This window comes from Topomyia yanbarensis, chromosome 1, assembly GCF_030247195.1.
Source record: "Topomyia yanbarensis strain Yona2022 chromosome 1, ASM3024719v1, whole genome shotgun sequence".
Lineage (NCBI taxonomy): Eukaryota > Metazoa > Arthropoda > Insecta > Diptera > Culicidae > Topomyia > Topomyia yanbarensis.
Genome location: NC_080670.1, coordinates 192,723,880 through 192,751,641, shown reverse-complemented (window position 1 = coordinate 192,751,641; position 27,762 = coordinate 192,723,880). Strand labels below are relative to the sequence as shown.

At 36.6% G+C, this 27,762-nt stretch overlaps 1 protein-coding gene across 5 annotated transcripts in view; it reads right to left on the bottom strand.

The window, feature by feature from the left end:
• Nucleotides 1-11,873: 11,873 nt before the first annotated feature.
• The window catches only part of LOC131685365 (monocarboxylate transporter 12-like), a 420,355-nt gene continuing 404,466 nt past the window's right edge, over nucleotides 11,874-27,762 (bottom strand). For all 5 annotated transcript variants that reach the window (XM_058969054.1, XM_058969060.1, XM_058969085.1 and 2 more), the window contains 5 exons: nucleotides 14,695-14,868; nucleotides 14,191-14,593; nucleotides 13,583-14,128; nucleotides 13,215-13,509; nucleotides 11,874-13,156 (listed from right to left, as the gene is read on the bottom strand). In XM_058969054.1, coding sequence (XP_058825037.1) covers nucleotides 12,647-13,156; nucleotides 13,215-13,509; nucleotides 13,583-14,128; nucleotides 14,191-14,593; nucleotides 14,695-14,868 — 1,928 coding nt within the window. In that variant the 3' untranslated portion in view covers nucleotides 11,874-12,646. The remainder of the gene's footprint in view (nucleotides 13,157-13,214; nucleotides 13,510-13,582; nucleotides 14,129-14,190; nucleotides 14,594-14,694; nucleotides 14,869-27,762) is intronic.

The following is a 27,762-nucleotide window of genomic DNA, read 5'->3' as shown; positions in this document are numbered from 1 at the left end:
TCATTGTTGGAATGTAGTTTTGGTTTGGTCTGGTGCCAAACTATCACCCGTTGTGAGCCCTTTCACACGATCATTCGTCGACAGTGTAGATTAACTTATCCCAGTGTCCAGATGCATCTTCAAGTAAATCGAATAGTTCAGTTTCTAGTACAGCTTTTTATCTGCGAGACCCGATCGAGATAATAGTAACACGAATCGTTTACCCACCGAGCGAACATGAACGAAAAACATATAGCTCATGACAAAATCGAAACACCCGTACACTCGTTTGCTCCTCAATTTGTAATAGCGAAACGTTAATAACAAAAAAAATATAACTACAACCGTTTGAAGCCGTGGAAAGACCTAAAATCAGCCTGATAACTGTTTGCTGTTAGTGTGTGTGTTAACTCCTCTTTTCCACCAGGAATGTGGTCGCACTTTAATGTCGTTGCGTCTTAGTTACAAACCACTAGTAACCGTTTTTCTTCAGTAAACGATGGATATACAGGATTTGTCGCAAAATTATATGTTTGCCGCAGTTTTTATTTTTTTTATTATATTTTACGTGTCGTGTTTTATTTGTTTACATATCCACATATCTTTTATACAGTGTATATTATTCGCTCTTTTTAAGTGCTCATGGATTGCAAATCGTTACCTTGCGATTCCAATACTTATTTGATGGTAATTATGATTAGTCGGATCGGAACGACAAGACGAGCGTTACGTAAATAAAATAGATATAAAACAAAACACACGACAGTGTAATCATGAGTAGGTAATGTTTGTGAGGGATTTTATGTTGTAAAACACGACTAAGGCGTTTTGAAAGAGAAGAATAATTTAAATACACAAAACATTGACCTTTTTTTCTGGAATAGAGCAGTAAGAAAGAAATCCTTAAGTCCGCCAACAGTCCAAAAAAGTCAATTTTAGTCAAAAATTTTTTTGTGAGATTACATCAAATTTTGACGCTTTATGCATTTTGAAGTCATTTGGCATCAAAAATACCAGCCCGATTTTGAAAATTTCCCCCCTTTGAGCAAAAAAAGTCCAAAAATGAATCTTCGTTAAAAAAAATATTTTTCGAGATTGCATCAAATCTCGACGTTTCATGCATTTTAAAGTCATTTGGTATCGAAAATGCAAATTCGATTTTGAAATTTTCCTTTACTCCCCCCTTTGAACAAAAATCGTCAAAAAAAGTCAATTTTCGCCAAAATTTTTTTTGTGAGATTACATCAAATTTTGATGCTTTGGGCATTTTGAAGTCATTTGGCATCAAAAATACCAGCCCGATTTCGAAAATTTCCCCCCTTTAGACCAAAAAAGTCCAAAAATGAACTTTCGTTAAAAAAATTATTTTTCGTGATGGCACCAAATCTCGACGTTTCATGCATTTTAAAGTCATTTGGCATCGAAAATGCAAATTCGATTTTGAAATTTTCCTTTACTCCCCCCTTTGAACAAAAATCGTCAAAAAAAGTCAATTTTCGTCAAAATTTTTTTTGTGAGATTGCATCAAATTTTGACGCTTTATGCATTTTGAAGTCATTTGGCATCAAAAATACTAGCCCAATTTTGAAATTTCCCCCCCTTTGAACCAAAAAAATTCCAAAAATGAACTTTCGTTAAAAAAATTATTTTTCAAGATTGCATCAAATCTCGACGTTTCATGCATTTTAAAGTCACTTGGCATCGAAAATGCAAATTCGATTTTGAAATTTTCCTTTACTCCCCCCTTTGAACAAAAATCGTCAAAAAAAGTCAATTTTCGTCAAAAAATTTTTTGCGAGTTTACATCAAATTTTGACGCTTTATGCATTTTGAAGTCATTTGGCATCAAAAATACCAGCCCGATTTTGAAAATTTCCCCCCTTTGAGCAAAAAAAGTCCAAAAATGAATCTTCGTTAAAAAAAATATTTTTCGAGATTGCATCAAATCTCGACGTTTCATGCATTTTAAAGTCATTTGGTATCGAAAATGCAAATTCGATTTTGAAATTTTCCTTTACTCCCCCCTTTGAACAAAAATCGTCAAAAAAAGTCAATTTTCGTCAAATTTTTTTTTGTGAGATTACATCAAATTTTGATGCTTTGGGCATTTTGAAGTCATTTGGCATCAAAAATACCAGCCCGATTTCGAAAATTTCCCCCCTTTAGACCAAAAAAGTCCAAAAATGAACTTTCGTTAAAAAAATTATTTTTCGTGATGGCACCAAATCTCGACGTTTCATGCATTTTAAAGTCATTTGGCATCGAAAATGCAAATTCGATTTTGAAATTTTCCTTTACTCCCCCCTTTGAACAAAAATCGTCAAAAAAAGTCAATTCTCGTCAAAAAATTTTTTGTGAGATTGCATCAAATTTTGACGCTTTATGCATTTTGAAGTCATTTGGCATCAAAAATACTAGCCCAATTTTGAAATTTCCCCCCCTTTGAGCCAAAAAAATTCCAAAAATGAACTTTCGTTAAAAAAATTATTTTTCAAGATTGCATCAAATCTCGACGTTTCATGCATTTTAAAGTCACTTGGCATCGAAAATGCAAATTCGATTTTGAAATTTTCCTTTACTCCCCCCTTTGAACAAAAATCGTCAAAAAAAGTCAATTTTCGTCAAAAAATTTTTTGTGAGTTTACATCAAATTTTGACGCTTTATGCATTTTGAAGTCATTTGGCATCAAAAATACCAGCCCGATTTTGAAAATTTCTCACCTTTGGACCAAAAAAGTCCAAAAATGAACTTTCGTTAAAAAAAAATATTTTTCGAGATTGCACCAAATCTCGACGTTTCATGCATTTTAAAGTCATTTGGCATCGAAAATGCAAATTCGATTTTGAAATTTTCCTTTACTCCCCCCTTTGAACAAAAATCGTCAAAAAAAGTCAATTTTCGTCAAAAAAAATTTTGTGAGTTTACATCAAATTTTGACGCTTTATGCATTTTGAAGTCATTTGGCATCAAAAATACCAGCCCGATTTTGAAAATTTCTCACCTTTGGACCAAAAAAGTCCAAAAATGAACTTTCGTTAAAAAAAAAATATTTTTCGAGATTGCATCAAATCTCGACGTTTCATGCATTTTAAAGTCATTTGGCATCGAAAATGCAAATTCGATTTTGAAATTTTCCTTTACTCCCCCCTTTGAACAAAAATCGTCAAAAAATGTCAATTTTCGTCAAAAAAAAATTTGTGAGATTTCATCAAATTTTGACGCTTTATGCATTTTGAAGTCATTTGGCATCAAAAATACTAGCTCGATTTTGAAAATTTCCCCCCTTTGAACCAAAAAAGTCCAAAAATGAGCTTTCGTTAAAAAAATTATTTTTCGAGATTGCATCAAATCTCGACGTTTCATGCATTTTAAAGTCATTTGCCTTCGAACATGAAATTCGATTTTGAAATTTTCCTTCCCTTTGAACAAAAATCCTCAAAAGTCAATCTTCGTCAAATTTTTTTTTGTGAGATTACATCAAATTTTGACGCTTTATGCATTTTGAAGTCATTTGGCATCAAAAATACCAGCCCGATTTTGAAAATTTCTCACCTTTGGACCAAAAAAGTCCAAAAATGAACTTTCGTCAAAAAAAAAATATTTTTCGAGATTGCATCAAATCTCGACGTTTCATGCATTTTAAAGTCATTTGGCATCGAAAATGCAAATTCGATTTTGAAATTTTCCTTTACTCCCCCCTTTGAACAAAAATCGTCAAAAAATGTCAATTTTCGTCAAAAAAAAATTTGTGAGATTTCATCAAATTTTGACGCTTTATGCATTTTGAAGTCATTTGGCATCAAAAATACTAGCTCGATTTTGAAAATTTCCCCCCTTTGAACCAAAAAAGTCCAAAAATGAGCTTTCGTTAAAAAAATTATTTTTCGAGATTGCATCAAATCTCGACGTTTCATGCATTTTAAAATCATTTGGCATCGAAAATGCAAATTCGATTTTGAAATTTTCCTTTACTCCCCCCTTTGAACAAAAATCGTAAAAAAAAGTCAATTTTCGTCAAAATTTTTTTTGTGAGATTACATCAAATTTTGACGCTTTAGGCGTTTTGAAGTCATTTGGCGTCAAAAATACCAGCCCGATTTTGAAAATTTCCCCTCTTTGAACCAAAAAAGTCCAAAAATGAACTTTCGTTAAAAAATTTTTTTTTCGAGATTTCATCAAATCTCGACGTTTCATGAATTTTAAAGTCATTTGCCTTCGAACATGAAATTCGATTTTGAAATTTTCCTTCCCTTTGAACAAAAATCCTCAAAAGTCAATCTTCGTCAAATTTTTTTTTGTGAGATTACATCAAATTTTGACGCTTTATGCATTTTGAAGTCATTTGGCATCAAAAATACCAGCTCGATTTTGAAAATTTCCCCCCTTTGAACCAAAAAAGTCCAAAAATGAACTTTCGTTAAAAAAAATATTTTTCGAGATTGCATCAAATCTCGACGTTTCATGCATTTTAAAGTCATTTGGCATCGAAAATGCAAATTCGATTTTGAAATTTTCCTTTACTCTCCCCTTTGAACAAAAATCGTCAAAAAAAGTCAATTTTCGTCAAAAATTTTTTTGTAAGGTTACATCAAATTTTGACGCTTTATGCATTTTGCAGTCATTTGGCATCAAAAATACCACCCCGATTTTGAAAATTTCCCCCCTTTGAAGCAAAAAAGTCCAAAAATGAACTTTCGTTAAAAAAATTATTTTTCGAGATTGCATCAAATCTCGACGTTTCATGCATTTTAAAGTCATTTGGCATCGAAAATGCAAATTCGATTTTGAAATTTTCCTTTACTCCCCCCTTTGAACAAAAATCGTCAAAAAATGTCAATTTTCGTCAAAAAAAAATTTGTGAGATTTCATCAAATTTTGACGCTTTATGCATTTTGAAGTCATTTGGCATCAAAAATACTAGCTCGATTTTGAAAATTTCCCCCCTTTGAACCAAAAAAGTCCAAAAATGAGCTTTCGTTAAAAAAATTATTTTTCGAGATTGCATCAAATCTCGACGTTTCATGCATTTTAAAGTCATTTGCCTTCGAACATGAAATTCGATTTTGAAATTTTCCTTCCCTTTGAACAAAAATCCTCAAAAGTCAATCTTCGTCAAATTTTTTTTTGTGAGATTACATCAAATTTTGACGCTTTATGCATTTTGAAGTCATTTGGCATCAAAAATACCAGCCCGATTTTGAAAATTTCTCACCTTTGGACCAAAAAAGTCCAAAAATGAACTTTCGTCAAAAAAAAAATATTTTTCGAGATTGCATCAAATCTCGACGTTTCATGCATTTTAAAGTCATTTGGCATCGAAAATGCAAATTCGATTTTGAAATTTTCCTTTACTCCCCCCTTTGAACAAAAATCGTCAAAAAATGTCAATTTTCGTCAAAAAAAAATTTGTGAGATTTCATCAAATTTTGACGCTTTATGCATTTTGAAGTCATTTGGCATCAAAAATACTAGCTCGATTTTGAAAATTTCCCCCCTTTGAACCAAAAAAGTCCAAAAATGAGCTTTCGTTAAAAAAATTATTTTTCGAGATTGCATCAAATCTCGACGTTTCATGCATTTTAAAATCATTTGGCATCGAAAATGCAAATTCGATTTTGAAATTTTCCTTTACTCCCCCCTTTGAACAAAAATCGTAAAAAAAAGTCAATTTTCGTCAAAATTTTTTTTGTGAGATTACATCAAATTTTGACGCTTTAGGCGTTTTGAAGTCATTTGGCGTCAAAAATACCAGCCCGATTTTGAAAATTTCTCACCTTTGGACCAAAAAAGTCCAAAAATGAACTTTCGTTAAAAAAAAAATATTTTTCGAGATTGCATCAAATCTCGACGTTTCATGCATTTTAAAGTCATTTGGCATCGAAAATGCAAATTCGATTTTGAAATTTTCCTTTACTCCCCCCTTTGAACAAAAATCGTCAAAAAATGTCAATTTTCGTCAAAAAAAAATTTGTGAGATTTCATCAAATTTTGACGCTTTATGCATTTTGAAGTCATTTGGCATCAAAAATACTAGCTCGATTTTGAAAATTTCCCCCCTTTGAACCAAAAAAGTCCAAAAATGAGCTTTCGTTAAAAAAATTATTTTTCGAGATTGCATCAAATCTCGACGTTTCATGCATTTTAAAGTCATTTGCCTTCGAACATGAAATTCGATTTTGAAATTTTCCTTCCCTTTGAACAAAAATCCTCAAAAGTCAATCTTCGTCAAATTTTTTTTTGTGAGATTACATCAAATTTTGACGCTTTATGCATTTTGAAGTCATTTGGCATCAAAAATACCAGCCCGATTTTGAAAATTTCTCACCTTTGGACCAAAAAAGTCCAAAAATGAACTTTCGTCAAAAAAAAAATATTTTTCGAGATTGCATCAAATCTCGACGTTTCATGCATTTTAAAGTCATTTGGCATCGAAAATGCAAATTCGATTTTGAAATTTTCCTTTACTCCCCCCTTTGAACAAAAATCGTCAAAAAATGTCAATTTTCGTCAAAAAAAAATTTGTGAGATTTCATCAAATTTTGACGCTTTATGCATTTTGAAGTCATTTGGCATCAAAAATACTAGCTCGATTTTGAAAATTTCCCCCCTTTGAACCAAAAAAGTCCAAAAATGAGCTTTCGTTAAAAAAATTATTTTTCGAGATTGCATCAAATCTCGACGTTTCATGCATTTTAAAATCATTTGGCATCGAAAATGCAAATTCGATTTTGAAATTTTCCTTTACTCCCCCCTTTGAACAAAAATCGTAAAAAAAAGTCAATTTTCGTCAAAATTTTTTTTGTGAGATTACATCAAATTTTGACGCTTTAGGCGTTTTGAAGTCATTTGGCGTCAAAAATACCAGCCCGATTTTGAAAATTTCCCCTCTTTGAACCAAAAAAGTCCAAAAATGAACTTTCGTTAAAAAAATTTTTTTTCGAGATTTCATCAAATCTCGACGTTTCATGAATTTTAAAGTCATTTGCCTTCGAACATGAAATTCGATTTTGAAATTTTCCTTCCCTTTGAACAAAAATCCTCAAAAGTCAATCTTCGTCAAATTTTTTTTTGTGAGATTACATCAAATTTTGACGCTTTATGCATTTTGAAGTCATTTGGCATCAAAAATACCAGCCCGATTTTGAAAATTTCCCCCCTTTGAGCAAAAAAAGTCCAAAAATGAATCTTCGTTAAAAAAAATATTTTTCGAGATTGCATCAAATCTCGACGTTTCATGCATTTTAAAGTCATTTGGTATCGAAAATGCAAATTCGATTTTGAAATTTTCCTTTACTCCCCCCTTTGAACAAAAATCGTCAAAAAAAGTCAATTTTCGTCAAAATTTTTTTTGTGAGATTACATCAAATTTTGATGCTTTGGGCATTTTGAAGTCATTTGGCATCAAAAATACCAGCCCGATTTCGAAAATTTCCCCCCTTTAGACCAAAAAAGTCCAAAAATGAACTTTCGTTAAAAAAATTATTTTTCGTGATGGCACCAAATCTCGACGTTTCATGCATTTTAAAGTCATTTGGCATCGAAAATGCAAATTCGATTTTGAAATTTTCCTTTACTCCCCCCTTTGAACAAAAATCGTCAAAAAAAGTCAATTTTCGTCAAAATTTTTTTTGTGAGATTGCATCAAATTTTGACGCTTTATGCATTTTGAAGTCATTTGGCATCAAAAATACTAGCCCAATTTTGAAATTTCCCCCCCTTTGAACCAAAAAAATTCCAAAAATGAACTTTCGTTAAAAAAATTATTTTTCAAGATTGCATCAAATCTCGACGTTTCATGCATTTTAAAGTCACTTGGCATCGAAAATGCAAATTCGATTTTGAAATTTTCCTTTACTCCCCCCTTTGAACAAAAATCGTCAAAAAAAGTCAATTTTCGTCAAAAAATTTTTTGCGAGTTTACATCAAATTTTGACGCTTTATGCATTTTGAAGTCATTTGGCATCAAAAATACCAGCCCGATTTTGAAAATTTCCCCCCTTTGAGCAAAAAAAGTCCAAAAATGAATCTTCGTTAAAAAAAATATTTTTCGAGATTGCATCAAATCTCGACGTTTCATGCATTTTAAAGTCATTTGGTATCGAAAATGCAAATTCGATTTTGAAATTTTCCTTTACTCCCCCCTTTGAACAAAAATCGTCAAAAAAAGTCAATTTTCGTCAAATTTTTTTTTGTGAGATTACATCAAATTTTGATGCTTTGGGCATTTTGAAGTCATTTGGCATCAAAAATACCAGCCCGATTTCGAAAATTTCCCCCCTTTAGACCAAAAAAGTCCAAAAATGAACTTTCGTTAAAAAAATTATTTTTCGTGATGGCACCAAATCTCGACGTTTCATGCATTTTAAAGTCATTTGGCATCGAAAATGCAAATTCGATTTTGAAATTTTCCTTTACTCCCCCCTTTGAACAAAAATCGTCAAAAAAAGTCAATTCTCGTCAAAAAATTTTTTGTGAGATTGCATCAAATTTTGACGCTTTATGCATTTTGAAGTCATTTGGCATCAAAAATACTAGCCCAATTTTGAAATTTCCCCCCCTTTGAGCCAAAAAAATTCCAAAAATGAACTTTCGTTAAAAAAATTATTTTTCAAGATTGCATCAAATCTCGACGTTTCATGCATTTTAAAGTCACTTGGCATCGAAAATGCAAATTCGATTTTGAAATTTTCCTTTACTCCCCCCTTTGAACAAAAATCGTCAAAAAAAGTCAATTTTCGTCAAAAAATTTTTTGTGAGTTTACATCAAATTTTGACGCTTTATGCATTTTGAAGTCATTTGGCATCAAAAATACCAGCCCGATTTTGAAAATTTCTCACCTTTGGACCAAAAAAGTCCAAAAATGAACTTTCGTTAAAAAAAAATATTTTTCGAGATTGCACCAAATCTCGACGTTTCATGCATTTTAAAGTCATTTGGCATCGAAAATGCAAATTCGATTTTGAAATTTTCCTTTACTCCCCCCTTTGAACAAAAATCGTCAAAAAAAGTCAATTTTCGTCAAAAAAAATTTTGTGAGTTTACATCAAATTTTGACGCTTTATGCATTTTGAAGTCATTTGGCATCAAAAATACCAGCCCGATTTTGAAAATTTCTCACCTTTGGACCAAAAAAGTCCAAAAATGAACTTTCGTTAAAAAAAAATATTTTTCGAGATTGCATCAAATCTCGACGTTTCATGCATTTTAAAGTCATTTGGCATCGAAAATGCAAATTCGATTTTGAAATTTTCCTTTACTCCCCCCTTTGAACAAAAATCGTCAAAAAATGTCAATTTTCGTCAAAAAAAAATTTGTGAGATTTCATCAAATTTTGACGCTTTATGCATTTTGAAGTCATTTGGCATCAAAAATACTAGCTCGATTTTGAAAATTTCCCCCCTTTGAACCAAAAAAGTCCAAAAATGAGCTTTCGTTAAAAAAATTATTTTTCGAGATTGCATCAAATCTCGACGTTTCATGCATTTTAAAGTCATTTGCCTTCGAACATGAAATTCGATTTTGAAATTTTCCTTCCCTTTGAACAAAAATCCTCAAAAGTCAATCTTCGTCAAATTTTTTTTTGTGAGATTACATCAAATTTTGACGCTTTATGCATTTTGAAGTCATTTGGCATCAAAAATACCAGCCCGATTTTGAAAATTTCTCACCTTTGGACCAAAAAAGTCCAAAAATGAACTTTCGTCAAAAAAAAAATATTTTTCGAGATTGCATCAAATCTCGACGTTTCATGCATTTTAAAGTCATTTGGCATCGAAAATGCAAATTCGATTTTGAAATTTTCCTTTACTCCCCCCTTTGAACAAAAATCGTCAAAAAATGTCAATTTTCGTCAAAAAAAAATTTGTGAGATTTCATCAAATTTTGACGCTTTATGCATTTTGAAGTCATTTGGCATCAAAAATACTAGCTCGATTTTGAAAATTTCCCCCCTTTGAACCAAAAAAGTCCAAAAATGAGCTTTCGTTAAAAAAATTATTTTTCGAGATTGCATCAAATCTCGACGTTTCATGCATTTTAAAATCATTTGGCATCGAAAATGCAAATTCGATTTTGAAATTTTCCTTTACTCCCCCCTTTGAACAAAAATCGTAAAAAAAAGTCAATTTTCGTCAAAATTTTTTTTGTGAGATTACATCAAATTTTGACGCTTTAGGCGTTTTGAAGTCATTTGGCGTCAAAAATACCAGCCCGATTTTGAAAATTTCCCCTCTTTGAACCAAAAAAGTCCAAAAATGAACTTTCGTTAAAAAAATTTTTTTCGAGATTTCATCAAATCTCGACGTTTCATGAATTTTAAAGTCATTTGCCTTCGAACATGAAATTCGATTTTGAAATTTTCCTTCCCTTTGAACAAAAATCCTCAAAAGTCAATCTTCGTCAAATTTTTTTTTGTGAGATTACATCAAATTTTGACGCTTTATGCATTTTGAAGTCATTTGGCATCAAAAATACCAGCTCGATTTTGAAAATTTCCCCCCTTTGAACCAAAAAAGTCCAAAAATGAACTTTCGTTAAAAAAAATATTTTTCGAGATTGCATCAAATCTCGACGTTTCATGCATTTTAAAGTCATTTGGCATCGAAAATGCAAATTCGATTTTGATATTTTCCTTTACTCTCCCCTTTGAACAAAAATCGTCAAAAAAAGTCAATTTTCGTCAAATTTTTTTTGTGAGATTACATCAAATTTTGACGCTTTATGCATTTTGAAGTCATTTGGCATCAAAAATACCAGCTCGATTTTGAAAATTTCCCCTCTTTGAACCAAAAAAGTGCAAAATTAAAACTTTCGTTAAAAAAATTATTTTTCGAGATTGCATCAAATCTCGACGTTTCATGCATTTTAAAGTCATTTGGCATCGAAAATGCAAATTCGATTTTGAAATTTTCCTTTACTCCCCCCCTTTGAACAAAAATCGTCAAAAAAGTCAATTTTCGTCAAAAAACTTTTTGTGAGATTGCATCAAATTTTGACGCTTTATGCATTTTGAAGTCATTTGGCATCAAAAATACCAGCTCGATTTTGAAAATTTCCCCTCTTTGAACCAAAAAAGTGCAAAATTAAAACTTTCGTTAAAAAAATTATTTTTCGAGATTGCATCAAATCTCGACGTTTCATGCATTTTAAAGTCATTTGGCATCGAAAATGCAAATTCGATTTTGAAATTTTCCTTTACTCCCCCCTTTGAACAAAAATCGTCAAAAAAAGTAAATTTTCGTCAAAAAATTTTTTGTGAGATTACATCAAATTTTGATGCTTTGGGCATTTTGATGTCATTTGGCATCAAAAATACCAGCCCGATTTTGAAAATTTCCCCCCTTTAGACCAAAAAAGTCCAAAAATGAACTTTCGTTAAAAAAATTATTTTTCGTGATGGCACCAAATCTCGACGTTTCATGCATTTTAAAGTCATTTGGCATCGAAAATGCAAATTCGATTTTGAAATTTTCCCCCCTTTGAACAATAAAAGTTCAAAATAGTTAACTTTCGTTAAAAAATCCGGATTTGTCTCCATTTTGAACGATGGATTCAACAGGGCAGTGTGTTATCTTGAACTATGTTCAAAGAAATCGGCTATTTCGAAGTATACAGGGGATTTTTGGTACTTTTCGGAGAATTCCTTGGGTCTAACTCGATGGCATTTTATTTTCCGATTGTTAAAAAAAAATGTTGTAAAACACCATATTTGCATTTGGCGAGGCTTGTCATATTTTGCGAAGCGGTAGCTAGAAAAATAAATGAAAAAATGTGTGAGCAGAACCAATTAAGAAAAGACACACCGTTTGGCTAAACACTTGTTCTACTTTATTGATTCTGCTGAGTTTTTCACTGGTTCGGACTTTCTGTTGCGGAATATACAAGTCTGCTGTATATCGTATAGCAATAAATATGTATAAATATTTCATGAAGTACATTATTATATGGAACAATCTAAATATACTGTTGTTGTACCAATTCAAACTTTTGCAGTTAATCTCTTGTATTTCATTCAGAATTTATTGTATTACTGTTATTAATTTATTCACTAACATGTACAGTAATATACAGTGGCTGTTTTGTTGCACTTCAAAAACACTACCAAAATGCTTCTTAGCAAGCAAGGTTTAATAGCAAAAAGGACTATATATGTAGATGCTAGTTTGACTTTCTTCATACTGCAGCATGATATAGAATATCTATTTACAAAGCTATTTTGTGTAGACAGCGTTATGACACGAGGCTGTTGCAGATATAATTTGCATGTCTCATTATACTCTGACTTCAGATCAGATGGCAGTGGTCGTTTACGTTTGATACTTGTGCAAGCTGAGTTGAAACTACCGCTCTCTTCGACTCAAGCTAATGCTTAAAATGTGTCGAGATTCTTGTGAAATACATGGATTAGGAAAGATGTATTTTTTTTGTTATTTATTTTCTAATGTTCATCTTTGTTCTATTTTTCCAACCGACAATGAGCGCACTTCAATTTCTTTTTTTTGTCAACTGTGTTAGAAAATGCTTTTTGTCCTATATTCAATCACATCAGGTACGATTTAAACCTATTCAGTCCCAGAAAAAAATCTTCTAACTTGCAAATTAAAAACAAAAACAACAAATATCTATTTTGGGGAACAAGTACCGAACAGCTATTCCCGAACTGACCCCTACACGGAGGCTTCGTCGATCACAGATATCACACGATTGTGAAGGAACGTCCCACCGGACGGCTGCGTCGGCCGCCATTTCTGGTTCAATCGGCAAGGTTTACCGCCATTGTTGAGGTTCTCAGTTTTAGGTGGTGTCTTCCCGCTACCATCCGCTGCTACACCACCACCACCGCCACCCTCAACCGGTGGATTCTGGTGATTGTGGCGCTGATGGTGATGGTGGTGGTTGTCATGGTGATGATTGTGATGGTTACTCCGACTGTTTGGGGTGTGCTGTTGTTCCTTCACTTCTTTCTCGTGTTCCATGATCGGTGAAATCGGTGGGGGTTGATTGGATCGATTGAATTGCTCCAGCGCACAGTCCGGGTAGTGCTGAATGTTTAGCTGATTTGCGAGCAAAGCTTTGGTTTTGGACAGCGACAGCCGGCGGCCACGTTTGTCCAGTAGTATAGGAACTTCGGCACTTAGATTGTTTTCGAACTCGCTCAACATTAGGTAGTTTTCGACCTGGGGAAGGAGATTGGTTGAAGATTGTCACAAAATTGACGTAAGTATCTATACTTACCTTATTACAGGACGTGATACAATCACCGACGTAGTCAAGGTCATCCAGTAGATTATCGGGTAGATCCATATCAGCGATTCCTTCCTCGGATATGCAGGTCAGTTCGGGTTTGTCCAAACCATTTATTGGTTCAGCAGCTCCATCGCTTAACTGCGGTATCAGTAACTCCGGGCCGATCATCATTGCAGTGTTGCCAGTGATGATTCCTGGCTCGTTGTCCGGTTCTTGGGAGAATGACAGTTTTCTGCGTTGTGGACAGGTTTCCGAGACACACAGGTGACGAGTTCCGTTGGCCCTGTTCGTTAGAAGTTAGAATTTATCCGAAGTCAGTACAATGAAAGTTTATCGTTCGACAAAAAAAAACCCACCTAGTGTGCTTATGTCTGGACACATTCCGTCGATGCAGATCAATCAGGAACATCACCAGGCTACCGATCAAGGCACAGGCCGAACTGAAGTAGTACCCAGCATTACCCGAACCCGCCTCATTCATGTAGCCGGATATCGGAACACCAAGCGCGATCGGAATTGCCTGCGAAAACTGGACGAAACCCCACGCTCGGGCAAAGTTCCTCGCCCTAACCTTCTCGTACGTGTACATCTTCAGCGAATAGTGATAGCCCCCGCAGAAGATACCATAGATCCAGACAAACATCACGTACCCGTGGTAGTTTCCGTGCACGGCAGTCAACGCAAGAATACACAACCCACACATCAGGGTCGCAGTTTGGCACAGATATTGTCGGGCGATTCGACACTCGACACTATTGCGAACGACTAGCATCCCAAAGGCAGCGCAGCCCAGCGTCCATGCTAGGCCGAGATAAACCTGCAGGATCATCACCTTATCGCCGATTCCATCCATTTCCACTTGATGGGCGAGGTAGAAAATTGGAGTGTTGATTCCGAAGGCGCTGAAATCAAATTGTTTAAATAAATTATCATCGACTTTTAGAGTAAGTGGATCTAATCTCACCTAAGACCGGTCGAAGCGAGCAGTATCTGCACGGTTTTGCTGCGCAGTGTGCTGAAGTCGAAAAACGGCGGCCGATCGTCGTGTTTGTTCTTGTCTTTAATTTTTCGTTTCTGATTCTTCAGATGCAGGATCGCTCTTCGCTGCGGATGGTACAGAGACGCACTCCGGTAGCACGTCCCCAGAATGAATGTTACGAACACCGTTCCGGTTACGGCTTGCAACCCTAGCCGCCATCCGATCGCATCGATGGCACACTTGATGAACGTTGACATGATCGCTATACCGAGACCACTGCCGGACACGATGAAAATTTCGACAAACTCTCGCCGTCGTTTGAAGTACTGGGCCACCATCAGCGTCGAACAGTCTCGTGTCATTCCCACGCCAACGCCGACTACGATTCCTGCATTTCGACCAACAACAAAAAAACATAAATTTGTCAGTCAGAACAATTAATTTCAGCCAGACTTCCGAGAGTAAAACCATCATCATCATCTCACTTACCGTAGCTGAAAAACAACTGATGGAACTGTGAGGCAAACGAGGTGAAAAGACAGCCCAGTGCCGTCACCAGTCCGCCAATGACCGCCGTCAGCCGGGTGGACTTCCGTTTGCACACCGCTATCGTGAGGGGTGAGATGAAAAGGGCCACCGCCGTCGAAAGAGCGCCGAGCCAACCTGTCGCGGAAAAAAACGGGAAAAAAGGTGGATGAGAAAAGTGGAAACGGGGGAATTAATGTTTGGGAGTTGATTCGTATAGGTAGGTGATTTCGTTTATTATTTTGAGAGTGGAGTTTTTTTCGGAACTAGTTTTTAGTGGCAATTCGTGGATTGTTTGTTTTCCACTCTTGACTGTTACATTTTACAGAGTTCTTTTTTTGGCATGGAACAGAAAAAGTTTTAAGTGGATCGAACTAGTTTAACTTTTTTAGTAACTCAAGGATTGATGGTGATGAGCGTATTTTGATACTATTGGGCAAGGGCCTGTTTTGCGTATTGTAAAATATTTGATAGAATCACACAATCAATGCATAGGAATTTTAACACATCCGAATTATCCACTGTATAGATTTGAGTTTGCAATGTCCTGTCAGTGCAACAATTGTTCTTGGAAAAATGCAAAAAATTCTTTTATAATACAGACTCATACTCGGCAGAAAAATTTTGTTTCAGTGCAAGTTTGTAAACTAAATAAGGGTTACCAAATTGGTTGAGAGCAAATAAGTGAACATGTTTAATTAAATGTTAAAGATGGACAAGTCTGTCTTTGCCGTTTACGCATGCTGGTAGACTTGAGCGATTCGTAGTAATGCTGCATAAGCTCGACTCCTACCAGCAGAAGACAAAAGATTAGTCAGTAAGATTTTAAACCTGTTTCTAATGACCCTGCCACTTCTAGTTTTCCGATCTGTATATTTCACATCCTTGCTCTCACTTGAGTACTATGGTTCTAAAATTTCAGAACTTTCCCTACTCAGTAATCTCTAGCTAATTGATGTCGTTAAAAAGTAAAAAAGTTGAATCCTGTTGCGCTTAGAATTCGGGCACTTTATTAATTCTGTAACAGCATCTCTAGTGGTCGGATTTGGAAAATTCTGGCACTTATTTGTTTGGAAAATGTACGTGCTTCGGTGGTGAAAGTTTCGTTCTGGTACGATCACAAAAAGATTGTAATAGAAGAGAACAGAAAATCAATCCTGCACACACTCACGTCGAAAACCGGTTTCTGCAGGCTCCCGGACAAGCGTTTAATTTGGTCCCCAGAAAATTCAACCTCCTTTTCGCCAATAAATTTGCCTAGAAATTGATAATCTGGCAAGGAATTTGCAGCTGCAGACTCAAAACCAGCTTTTCATTCTAAAAAAAACTATGGGTTCGAAGTTCTATAAGCGATGATTCCCAGAGAAATGTAGGCTCATAAAGGCTCAATGAAGTTCTGGCTAGATTTGGCAAGCTGCCACTACAACCGAGAGGTACTACAGTGGTACCTAGACAATAAAGAGGATTTCGAACACAAGGATTTTAATCCACCTAACCGACCATAATTCCGCCTAATCGAATATTATCAAGCGGATGTTAAAGAAAACTGGAAAGACGATTCAGTACGCTGTACAAATAGCTTGATGTTGGGACGCAATGCCGCTAAGATTGATAGGCCAGTGCCGGGTTTCGGCCCAAGTGTGCAGGATCAGTATTCTTTCCTCGTCCTCCATCTTGTATAACTTTTTTAAAACTGACCGTGTCGAGGCGAAACATTCATCGCTGAAATACGTATGTTTTCCGAACAAATTGCTGCTATAGAAAAAATAATGCGTCCTAATTCTAAGTGATGCGGACTTCAGTAATTTTTGACGATTTTTGAGTCGCGAAGGGTATATAATATATAAGTAACTTTATTGACAAAAAAGCTGGAAGGATATGACCAATTAGAATTTTTCTCGGAATTAACTTGATCTTTTGAAATATGTTTAGGTTTTTTTCGAGACTTTTCCTACTGGAGCTGTAGAGCTAGGTTTTCAGAAGGGCTTCCCGTCAAAATCACACACACTACAATTGCAGACGAGACAGGTAATGGCGCCCTCTAAAATACTGCTTTAGGCCAATTGCAGCGGGCTGTGATTCTGAATGTGATATTCATTGAACGGTTCAAGATCGCGATCGCGTGTATCATCGCGAAGGGCTCGAGCATTTGTACGTTAACGTGTTCGATCGCGTGCGCGTTTGTATGTCGCGTGTGCTAACGTGTATGTAACTTCGCGTGTATAAAGTCTATAATAAAACCGTGCGCCTTTCGCATATTTGCGTGTTCTAGAACGATCGCGCGCGGACCGTGAATGTGATACTTAATTTTTTGTGTACGGTTCAGATTGTAGAAGAAAGTGGGTTCTTCCATATCACTAGAGTTCCCAGTCATGTCGCCATGGAATGTGTTGTCTAGTGGATATGAGTTTTATTTTTTGATTGGTCCAACTGAATGTATGGACTTAAGTTGCTAGAATGAAGGGTAAAGATTGGATGGTCATGCGGACCGTTATGCTGATGTTAGTTTTCGGTGTACGGTTCACATTCTGACAGGGAGTGAGTTATCCCATATCACTAGATTTCCCGATCATGTCGGCATGGAACGCGAACCGTGAGTCTGATATTAAATTTTCGGTTCAGATTCTAGCAGAGAGTGGGTTCCCTTATATCGCTAAGGTTCCCGGTCATGTCGCCATGAGTCGTGTTGTCTAATAGGTATGAGCGTATTTTCTTAATTGGTCCAGCTGAAGGCATGGACCTAGGCTTCTAGGATCGATGATAGACTTCCAGACGTGACCGATTTGTGATCGAGTGTGCGAGGACATTTTTGTAGGTTTCCGCTTGAGACCGCGTTGATCCCATCAACCTGCGAGAGGGATCTTTTGAAATATGTCTAGGTTGGAGACTAAAACTGAAGGACAATTTGAAGTAAAATAAAGGACGCTCTCCAAAGTCGTCGAAATTAAGGACATGCCCTTTAAAATAAACACGGTTAGTAACCCTAACTAAACCAATGGTTGTCACATAAAAGGTAGATCATCGATTTTAGTTCGACACGCGATTACTAATTTCGATCTCGAATCTGCCGAACTAACTGCTTTTAGGGCAGCCTACTGTCAGAGTAAAAATAGTTCCTTTAACCGCAAATTCCCTGCTGAAGTGCCGATTGTACGCCACACAGAATCGCGAAGATTTCTGCTTGGGATACCGTACTGTATCTACCAAGCGAATAAGATTGGTTTAATCTCATTTCACGACAATAGACACCAGCACCGGCTCGGCCCTCCAACATAGAACCGTGAGTATAACAAACTACGTATTCTTCAAGTTGTCGCTCCATCCAGTCAGACAGCCATTTTTCGCGAAAAGGAATTGCCAAGATTTGCCGTAGAAAGGCCTTCTACATTGGCCGAAGGCCATACAAGCTTTCTTGATTCTGAAAACGATGTGAGTTGTCCAATTAAGTTTTGAGTCAAGAATTACCGCAACGTGCGTAACTTGATCTGCGACAATAATTTCAGAGTCAAAGAACTGAAATGGACGAGCTTCGGTTGAAATCTTTTGTTGCGTGAAAAGCACCATTGATGTTTTGTTTGGATTAACTGATAGTCCAATATGAAAACACCATTGCTCAACAACAATTGATACAAGCTTGTTGTATCAATTCAAAAAGTATGTTAATGCAAATACCGGTGATCATTATGTGATAATCATCGGCGAAACCATACGTCGAAAACCCAAGCTCATTAGGTTTCCTCAACAAGCCATCAACGACAAGGTTCCATAAAAGTGGTGACAGCACGCCACCTTGAGGACATCCGCACACACGCAGTTTCCCTATCTCGACTTGTCTTACCGATGAGCACTGATGTCGGTTGCTTAGCATTGCGTGTATCCATTTTGTGACATATGAAGGTACTCCATGACTTCGTGCTGTTTCCAAAATGGATTTGAAGGACACGTTGTCAATATCAAGAAAAACTCCCAGACTTGATTGCTTTTGCGAAAAAGCTTTCTCAAAGTTGTAGACAGTATAGTCTAACAGGGTAGTACATCTAGCGGATGCTCGTCTAAGCTGTAGTGGTCGATTAAACGTTCCACTTTTTTGAGAAGGAAGACCGGTCAGACTGATCGGTCTAAAGCTAGTCCCGAATAGTGATGAGGCCATTTTTGGGAATGAATTTTACAGTTATTTCCCGCCACGTCAATGAAATGTATCCTGTTGCACAACTACAGGTAAGAACTTTTTTTTTTTTTCAAAATATCCTCGTTGCAGTAGAACTGGAATGATTCCATCTATTCCCGTAGACTTAGCAAAACTTGCAATCTCCGATTTGATCAATTCGGTTGTCACAATTCTACGAGCAAATGCCCAATAATTAGAACTACCTGAAAAGAACTCAGGGGCAATCGTCACCATTGGCTCCGTACAACTTGGAAAGTATTTGTCAAAAAGATATCTTCGTCATACGAGTATACACCATTAGTAGTTCTAATCAAACTGACATGAAAGTCTGTCGTTTGCGAAAGTAACCTATTTCATCTACTAGTTTCGTTGAGATTTGAAACATTTGTTCAGAGGCTTTTCCAACCAATGCGCTCTTAAATGCCGCCGACCCGTTCCTGTGCGCCTACGAATCCAAGCTCTTCTACATAACTTTTTGACTCTGGAAAGTTCGAATTCCACCAAGGTGTTCCTCTAGAAGCACGCATAACTGGTTTTATCCACGACCTCATCGAAGTCACTTGGAGATTCAATCATCGAGAAATACCTAGTCGCCAAGCCCTCTTCGTAGAGGTCTCAGTTCGTAGCTTTGGGATTACGATATGTGTATCTAGCGAGATTGTGTACTTCTGTTCAGATAACGATGGTTCGAGCTGGTTTGGTACGAGCCAGTTTGCCATCTCATGCGTAGTACCGTCAGTGCAGAGAGTTACATCTAACACCTCTTCTTTGCCAGCTCGTGCAAATGTAGGGTGATGTGCTGGTTTGCACTGCTTATGTATTATTATTCCATCAATTCTGATGGAAAAACTCAAACTGATATAATCACTGCCGATTATGAAGGGAAACCCACTTCTACCACAGGATTATACTGCTCTTTTGAAATCATCAGAAGGTGATGGTCCATTTTGCGGCAAATATGCCAAACAATAGACGATTTTTTTGTTTATGTTATTAACAGTCTCATTGACCGTGACGGCGCGAGTTGTGAGGTCGAATATAAGACATGTGTCAACGGTACTATTCGCAAGTATACATGCACGAGGCATTTCACGTGGTTTTGTCAGGCCCTTTTTGTTGAAAGCTGCGCAGACGGGTAGAGTTAACCTATTACACTGTAGATACTTCGATGAATGAAGTAAAGATATTTTCTAGGATTAAATCAAATCCGGGGACAAAGTAATTCCCAAGTCAGCAAAGAATTGTTTCGTTATCTCGTCACGGGATCGGAATTCGATGCGGAAATAAATATTGCATTTTGACGGCGAATTAGTGCCGGCATTGTGCAACGATCCTACTGACACCGAGAATCGTTTCGTTCCTGGTCAGGGCACAAATGTTAGAATAATGGTTCATGAGACAATTTGTTAAAATATACGGTTATGTAAAAAAAAATCAGCATACTATATACATCAATGTTTTCGTATTCGTTCAGTGTCATTATGCGCAAATTGATCTTCATCAAATACCATTTTTAGATTGTAAATAGCGGTTTGTCCACTATTCGGGTTCTGATTGCCCGGCGGACCCTTCGTATCAGGGCGGCCTAGGTGCCTCTACAAGAATTTCAGATTTTCGTGGCGGTGGCGGTAAACTTTTCCGAAAAATCGACGACTGTTTTCAACCGTGGTTCGTCAATTTCTAACGTTTTCACGATGGCCGCCTTCCGCACTCGACCATAACAAATACCAACTGCCTTGTCGCATAGCTGTCATCGATGAGCAGCATAACAAGAGCACACGCATTTTATTAAAAAAAGAGCGGAGACCTATCTAAATCCTATGTTGTTTATTTACAATTATCCAACAAAAAATACTACACATATCTGAGCTAAGAAATTCGTCCGCTAACAAAAATATTAAGAAAAATTTATATAAAATGTGAACGAACATTTGGAACAGTGGTGAGCATTATGTTGCAAAACAAATACATTCTACGGAGTGTTTACTTAAAAAAAGGTATATATCCACCCAGTGCTTAATTGTTAGCCTGTAAGTAGCGGTTTGCCCACTATTCGGGCTGGCTTCTTCAAAGTCAAGAAAATTGTTGAACAAATTATGACTCAACTTAAAAGTTTTTTTATATATCAATTTATTTACTGAATTCCGCATAGCTCACACGAATGTCACAAGTCAGGATCTTTCTGCATTAAATTCGAATCACCTGACTCTGCCGCCTGTCCGAACAATGCCGCAAACACAGCTGATTCACATTTAAGGCCAAAATATCCGGACTCCTGCGTGTAGAAGACAAAAGGTTAAGCGCCGGGAAACTCTACGCTTGCTCATACGACTCTATTCAACGCTTTACTAAACTTCCTTCCTTCAATTCCTTGCTCTTCCTTGAGTACTATTGCTCTTAATATTGAACAATATTTCACACCTTCCAGTCCGTTGCTAATTAAATGTCGTTAACAGCATAAAAAAGGAAAAACTCGACTCGCTCGTAGTCGTTAATAAAAAAAGGAAAGAAATGTACCATATGTGCATTAGAGTTACATATGAGCAGCTTTCATGTTTCTTCTCGGTATAGATACAATTCAGAAGTCCCGCGAGGGAGCAATATGCAGACATAGCTATTCACACTGATCTTCAACGTGCTACGTTTGCTGTGTAACGTTTGGTTTAAACTGATTTCGGTTCACTTTCTTATGCTGTAACTTGCAAGCGTCTAATATGCATAGTTGCATCAGTTTTAACACTGTTTATTAATGCTTATTGAACTAAGTAAACAAGCATCAAATTCTAACCTGGAACTTATAAAGGGGTAAAGCGAATCTAGCAACTGTCCGGAATTCGAATCACAACGCAACTTCTTCAACTGTGTGACTGTTCAAATGTATACATCATCAACATTGGTGCTCTAAATTAGCTCCAAAAGAAAAGGAAGTGAACAATTTTTATTGCATTCCCGGTTTTCATTTCAGTCAGTGATGTGACAATCTGAACAGAAGAATAGTTCCAGACTGATGCGTGTGCGGGGTAGGAAAGCGTAGAGTCGTTTCGATACCACCGCGCACTGAATATTGAGGACGAATTTGTGATTAGGATAATATCCCGGATTAGTGAAAATGGTGATCCTTTATGCTTTGGCTGCTGGAAACTGTGCTAATGTCTTCTTTATTGTGGGTGGTGCAATGACACCAGGGGAATTTTGCGAAATAATGGTGGATTTTCTCTGTTGCGTTATAGCTTTTCCTTATACCATTGGAAGCGCTCTTGATGAGTTCGCTTTTGGATGACAAGGTTGTGTAGGTGTAAAAGATTTTTGCACTGTATCTAGTTTTAAGCGGATATGCATTTCAAAACGAAAAATTCCGACTGGAATAGAAATAAATTTTAACTGCACACTGGTACTATCGAAAAACGATTTTGGATGTTTTTTTTACCCTTCGTGGTCTTTTCCAAAACTTTTTGATGTTTTTGTTGCTATCAGAGATGCCAGGTACTTTTTTCAAATGTCTGCAATAATAATTTTAAAAGTCTGGGAAGAGCAAAAAATGTCAGGAAAGCTAGTGTAACCAAAATCCTTTATCTTCAAAAATCTGCAAATATCTGCAACCAAACTAAAAAATCTGCAAATATCTGCGTCATTGAAAAATCTGCAGCTTAAACTAAAAGTCTGCGAATTTGCAGACTTGTCTGCAAATCCGGCATCTCTGGTTGCTATGCCCAAATCACAGACTAACAGACATAACACTATGAGAGAGTTCCCTCAAAAAACAACGATCCGGCAATTTGCCCAGAACACTAGCTCCACCTTTAATTCACGGTCCCAAACACTCGTTTGGTGGTGGGTTACCCCTCAGGTTTGGAAACAAATTTTCACTAGTGGTCTATCCCTTGTTCATATATCAGTGGCGCCATAATTGCAAATGTGGCAACAGTCCCAACTAGAAATGTATTTAAGGACATTATACATGCGAGCCACAACATAGCTCCTACGCCACACACACCCCTCTCCCCTGGCTAGCCATGTATCTGACATGAGCAAATATAAAAATACGTTTTTCAACACACTAACCTTGCTGGTGTGCCACGAAACTACTACTTAAGGAAGCTAGAATATTTTCCTATGCAATCAATCCGAGTTTTTGACGGGATGCCATCTGTAGCTCCTGTTTTGTGCGAAAATATAACCCCTCTTCACTTGGGTTTCTTTTCGAAACACTCTTTTTCTCGTTTTCATTGCACTTTTTCAAATGCACTTTTTTCAGACACCACTGCAAAAACACTCGCGAAAATTTAATCGTTTACTAACAAAACTTCAAATTTTCTGCCAATGTACAGATGACCAAAGGAAAATGTTCGGAAACTCTCATTTGTGCGTTTGAATTTTCACTTCAGATTTCAGTTTTTCCTAATGTAAACAAGCGAGTCGGTGCCTAGCAACGTGGCTTCCACATATCTTCACCTTAAAATGACCGTTAAAGCGGGCGAAGCATTGCATTCGAGTGTTATGTCTGTTAGTCTGCACCCAATGTACAGTGTACAGTTGATGTTGAATTATCACTATTTATGATTCAAACGTTTGGGTCTAACAATAGAATTAAAGAAGCATTGCATGGATCTACATTCATAGTACAATCCCAAAGTGATCTGTTTCTTGCTAGTTATTCAGACTGGAACCGGCGGGAATTTGAGCTCGTAATAAAAATTGTTCTTCCGGAGTTCTGTTTTATTCCAGTCGAATTCGAAACTTCCAGTCATGCCCAATGCTCATGTCAACCAAAACATTGCGAGATGAATGTAAAAAAAATGAGTTTGTTTTGTCTTTTCGGCTGGATTCTGTCTATTTTCATACTCTACCATCACCGCTGAACGGTGAGATTCTACACATGACTTTATTATTATTTAAGGTTCAAATAACTTTCGGTGAGTGTCTATGAGAATTGAACGCTTGATAGTATGTGTTGGAAAAAATGTGTTCAGCTTTGCCACCGGATTATCCATACAAAACCTTTTCAAAACTCTAAAAGAAGAATATCAGTCGATTCATTAGATCGTCACGAATCAATTCATGCAAAATACCTGCTGGAAAAACCATTGGCTTAGCTAAACGGTGCTTTTGAAAAAGTGGCTGTGATTTTTTGTCACACTACCACACCGTGCTGGGGTAAGCAACACAACTGCGCAATAAAAAAATCACAGCCACTTTTTCAAAAGCACCGTTTAGCTAAGCCAATGGTTTTTCCAGCAGGTATTTTGCATGAATTGAATCGTGACGATCTAATGAATCGACTGATATTCTTCTTTTAGAGTTTTGAAAAGGTTTAAATGGATAATCCGGTGACAAAGCTGAATATAATTTTTCCTACGCATACTACCTTGCGTTCAATTCTAACACATGCTTAAAAACGGTAACTTGAGCCTTAATAATAACTTTTCGAAAGAGTGTCGATAAACACTCCTGAAGTTACCGACCGATATAACAGAATGCAGCTCCGAAAACTTCAGTCGATCTTCATTGTACGTCTTCGCAACTGTTTGTCAGTACAATCCACTCGAATCGAACATTATTGCTAAGCAGATGATTATAACTTTTGAATGAAAACCTACAGATATTTATTGCAACACTGAACTTTCTATATATGTTATTTTGCACTTTCTTAACCCGGGCCAACTAGATGCTTCGAACTGTGACGGCTTGCGAAGAAAACTTTTCAAATATTCCATATGCGAATAATTTGCCGGTCAATAGCTATATCCATGCGAAGAACATGTTCCTATCGTATATATGTATAGGTATGTGTTGCTAACTTTTTGTTGTTGCCTATAGCGCAGTCTGGCGACGGGAGCCGGATGTGATTTATTGTTGGTGCCAGCGCGGTATTCTTTGGGTTAGAGGTATGCCACGCTGTTCTATGGGTGTGCCGTTGGAGTGCGGTCATAACACAGGACAGCACTTGTTCGACCGACGATTGCTGTGTGAAATCCTTTCTTTTTTTCTGTGCCCGGACGTTCGTTTTTAAAACTGGCCATCCTGTGTCTTGGGATTGCTCTTCGTTGTTAATGGTTAGTGGTTTCGTCCCAGCTGGACAGACGGTGGCAATACATTTTGAAACGGTTTTCCACGTTCAGGGGTTTCATCCAGTTCTTCCACGCAGATTTCGGTTATATGAAACATTGCATGATGACGCCGTCAAAGCAAAAAAAAGACATATCAGCGACCTTATTTAGAATTTTAAAGCTCAGTTTTTGGTACAGTGGTGGCTTTAAAAAACATATGGATATGCTTGTGGTTCGCACGGTAGAAAAATTTATTTCAAAATCCGGTGCTTTGATCTATAATTTATGCGATTTTTTTAAATGTACGGTTACCCCTGAGGAATTTGCATACTCTGCACCGAAACGTCAGAGTTATCGAGGGTTTTAATTCGAATAAGACTGCTGAACCGAAATTAAGACCTGCTTCAAAATAATAAATTTTGTTTTCGCATGATCTGTTCTCGGCCTCCTTATGCTATTAGTTCCGAGTTCGGCGTCTTAAACCGTCTCACGATATTTTTAATTCTTTTTAATTTTGAAAGCTTCTAGTATGTTGGGGATATATTCAAAACACTTCCCAAATATTCTAAAATCTTTTAATCTCTCTGACATCTACAATTATTTTTTGTCCAATTAAAAAAAATCCGAAATCTTCAAAAATTTAAAAAAAAAATCGGATATCTGATATTTTTTAAATCTTGTCAATGCAGTCTGTTTGCAGCTATTAACGATACCGGTCACGACAAGAATTCAAAGCTAAATGGGCGAACAAACTGAACTGCTGCGCCATAGAAATCCTATACAAAGTACCGTTATTGTTACAATCAGCATTGTGTTCAGTTGGTCCATCGAGATGACTCAGGCTGAGTAGAATGAGTGAAGCTTGAAATATTGTGTCACTGCGCTAATTGATTTCAAAACTATTATAAGTGGAGCGTTTATTGCAAGAAATGCAAGCGAAAATGAGTATGACCAATAACAAGGCTACCCTTATTCAGCTCCAACATATACGAAATGTGGTACTGATACGATTTCAAAATCGACTCACACTAAAAGAACAACATGACACGGTGTATATGAAGGATAATACAGTCGACATACGACTGCATGATCTGTCTCCGGGGGTACACCTGATAGCGCAATCCTCGGATTCACGTCGCAATACAGTGAAGTGGTCTCCCCGTTAACAACGACTCTTGGTCGAAGTTCTTCCCCGGCATTGCTAATAATGTTCGGGTGGTGACAGCTTCATGACCCTGGAACCAGGTACTCGTTATGCACATATCACACTGTGTACCTATGACCAACAAACTGCCAGGTGTCAGCTCGGTGAACAATCTTCGCACTATGGAAAACCGTGACCTGAAACACTCGAGAAAACGTCAACTATAACCAAGACAATTCTCAAGACTACAAGTACCTAAAGTTAAATGACAGACAATTATTCAATCAGTAACACCCACGGTTACACCATCAACGAGTATTATTAATTATCATCGACTATAACCATGCACTTCTGTAACAATAATGAGTACCGCTAAAAACGACGCAGAAAACAAGGGAAAAAATCCACCACCGTTATCAATAACTTGAAGGGTATCAAAAAATCGACAGCTATCCTCGAGACAGCAGTAGCGAGGGTGGTATGGACGAAAGCGACATTCAAAGAAGCAGGCTGAATAATCTTTCGACGTTGTCTGTCAGGTGTCACTAAAAATGCTTCACCGCTGCGTAAAAAAATCTCCGCACGCAATGGTAAAATACGTGCGCTAGATTCGATGGTAACGCATCAATTCTTCTTTAATATTTAATTGGAATAAATATATACAAGACAGATGACTCCGTAAAGCCAACGCATTTAACCTTGCCAAAAAAAAGAATTGTAAAAAATTCTTTTGGATCCGGATTTTATTATGAGACGCTCCTGAAATCTTTTACTATTTTACTAAGTCACTTGACGGTATTTGATTTTATTATTTTCTAAAATTTTCAGGAAATCTCACAAAACTTTATTAAGTGCTTTTGCAGTAATTGGAAATGTTCCAAGATCTTCTGAAACTGTCTGAAATATGTTAAGATCTTTTAAAATCTGCTATCATTTTCATAAAAAAAAATCAAAAATTCGTTGAAAGCTATTAAACTTTTCTCGAATCTTCTGCAATCTTTGAAATCTACTGAAATCAGTCGAACTTTTATTTTGAAATTCTTCAGAGTGGCCCGAAATCTACCAAAGTTTTCCGAATTTTGCAGAAATTTTATGAAATTTTCGGACAACTTCCTATGAAATCTGAAGTTTAATTTATTAGACTCTTCGGGAATCTTCTAATGCTTTGTTATTAAGTTTGAAGTCTTCTAAACTGTTAAAATTTTCCATACTCCTCTCAAATTTACTGTAAATCTTCTGCAATTTCCTGCAATATACTAAAAATTTCAGATAATTTAATAAATGCTGAAATATTCTGCAAATTTCCTAAAATGTTCGGAAGCCTTTAAAAAAAATTTAAATCCGAAATCTTATGTAAACTGCATTATGCTTTCGAATTTTTCTTCGCAATATTTTTTTATTTTTCCGTAATTTCTAGAGAATTCCATCCGAGATTCCTGAGCAAGCCTATCCCACATTTCCGGAAAATAACTGTCTGGATTTCTGTAGAATCCTATTCGCGATTATGGGAGTATCTCATACTGCATTTCAGAAGAATCTAGAAGGGGATTTCTGCAAAATTTCATCTGGGATTTGAGGCGGATCCCATCCGCGATTTCTGGAGAATTTCAGGCGGATCCCGATCAGAATAAAATAACAAGATTATAACAAAACACAATTTGTGTAACATATTG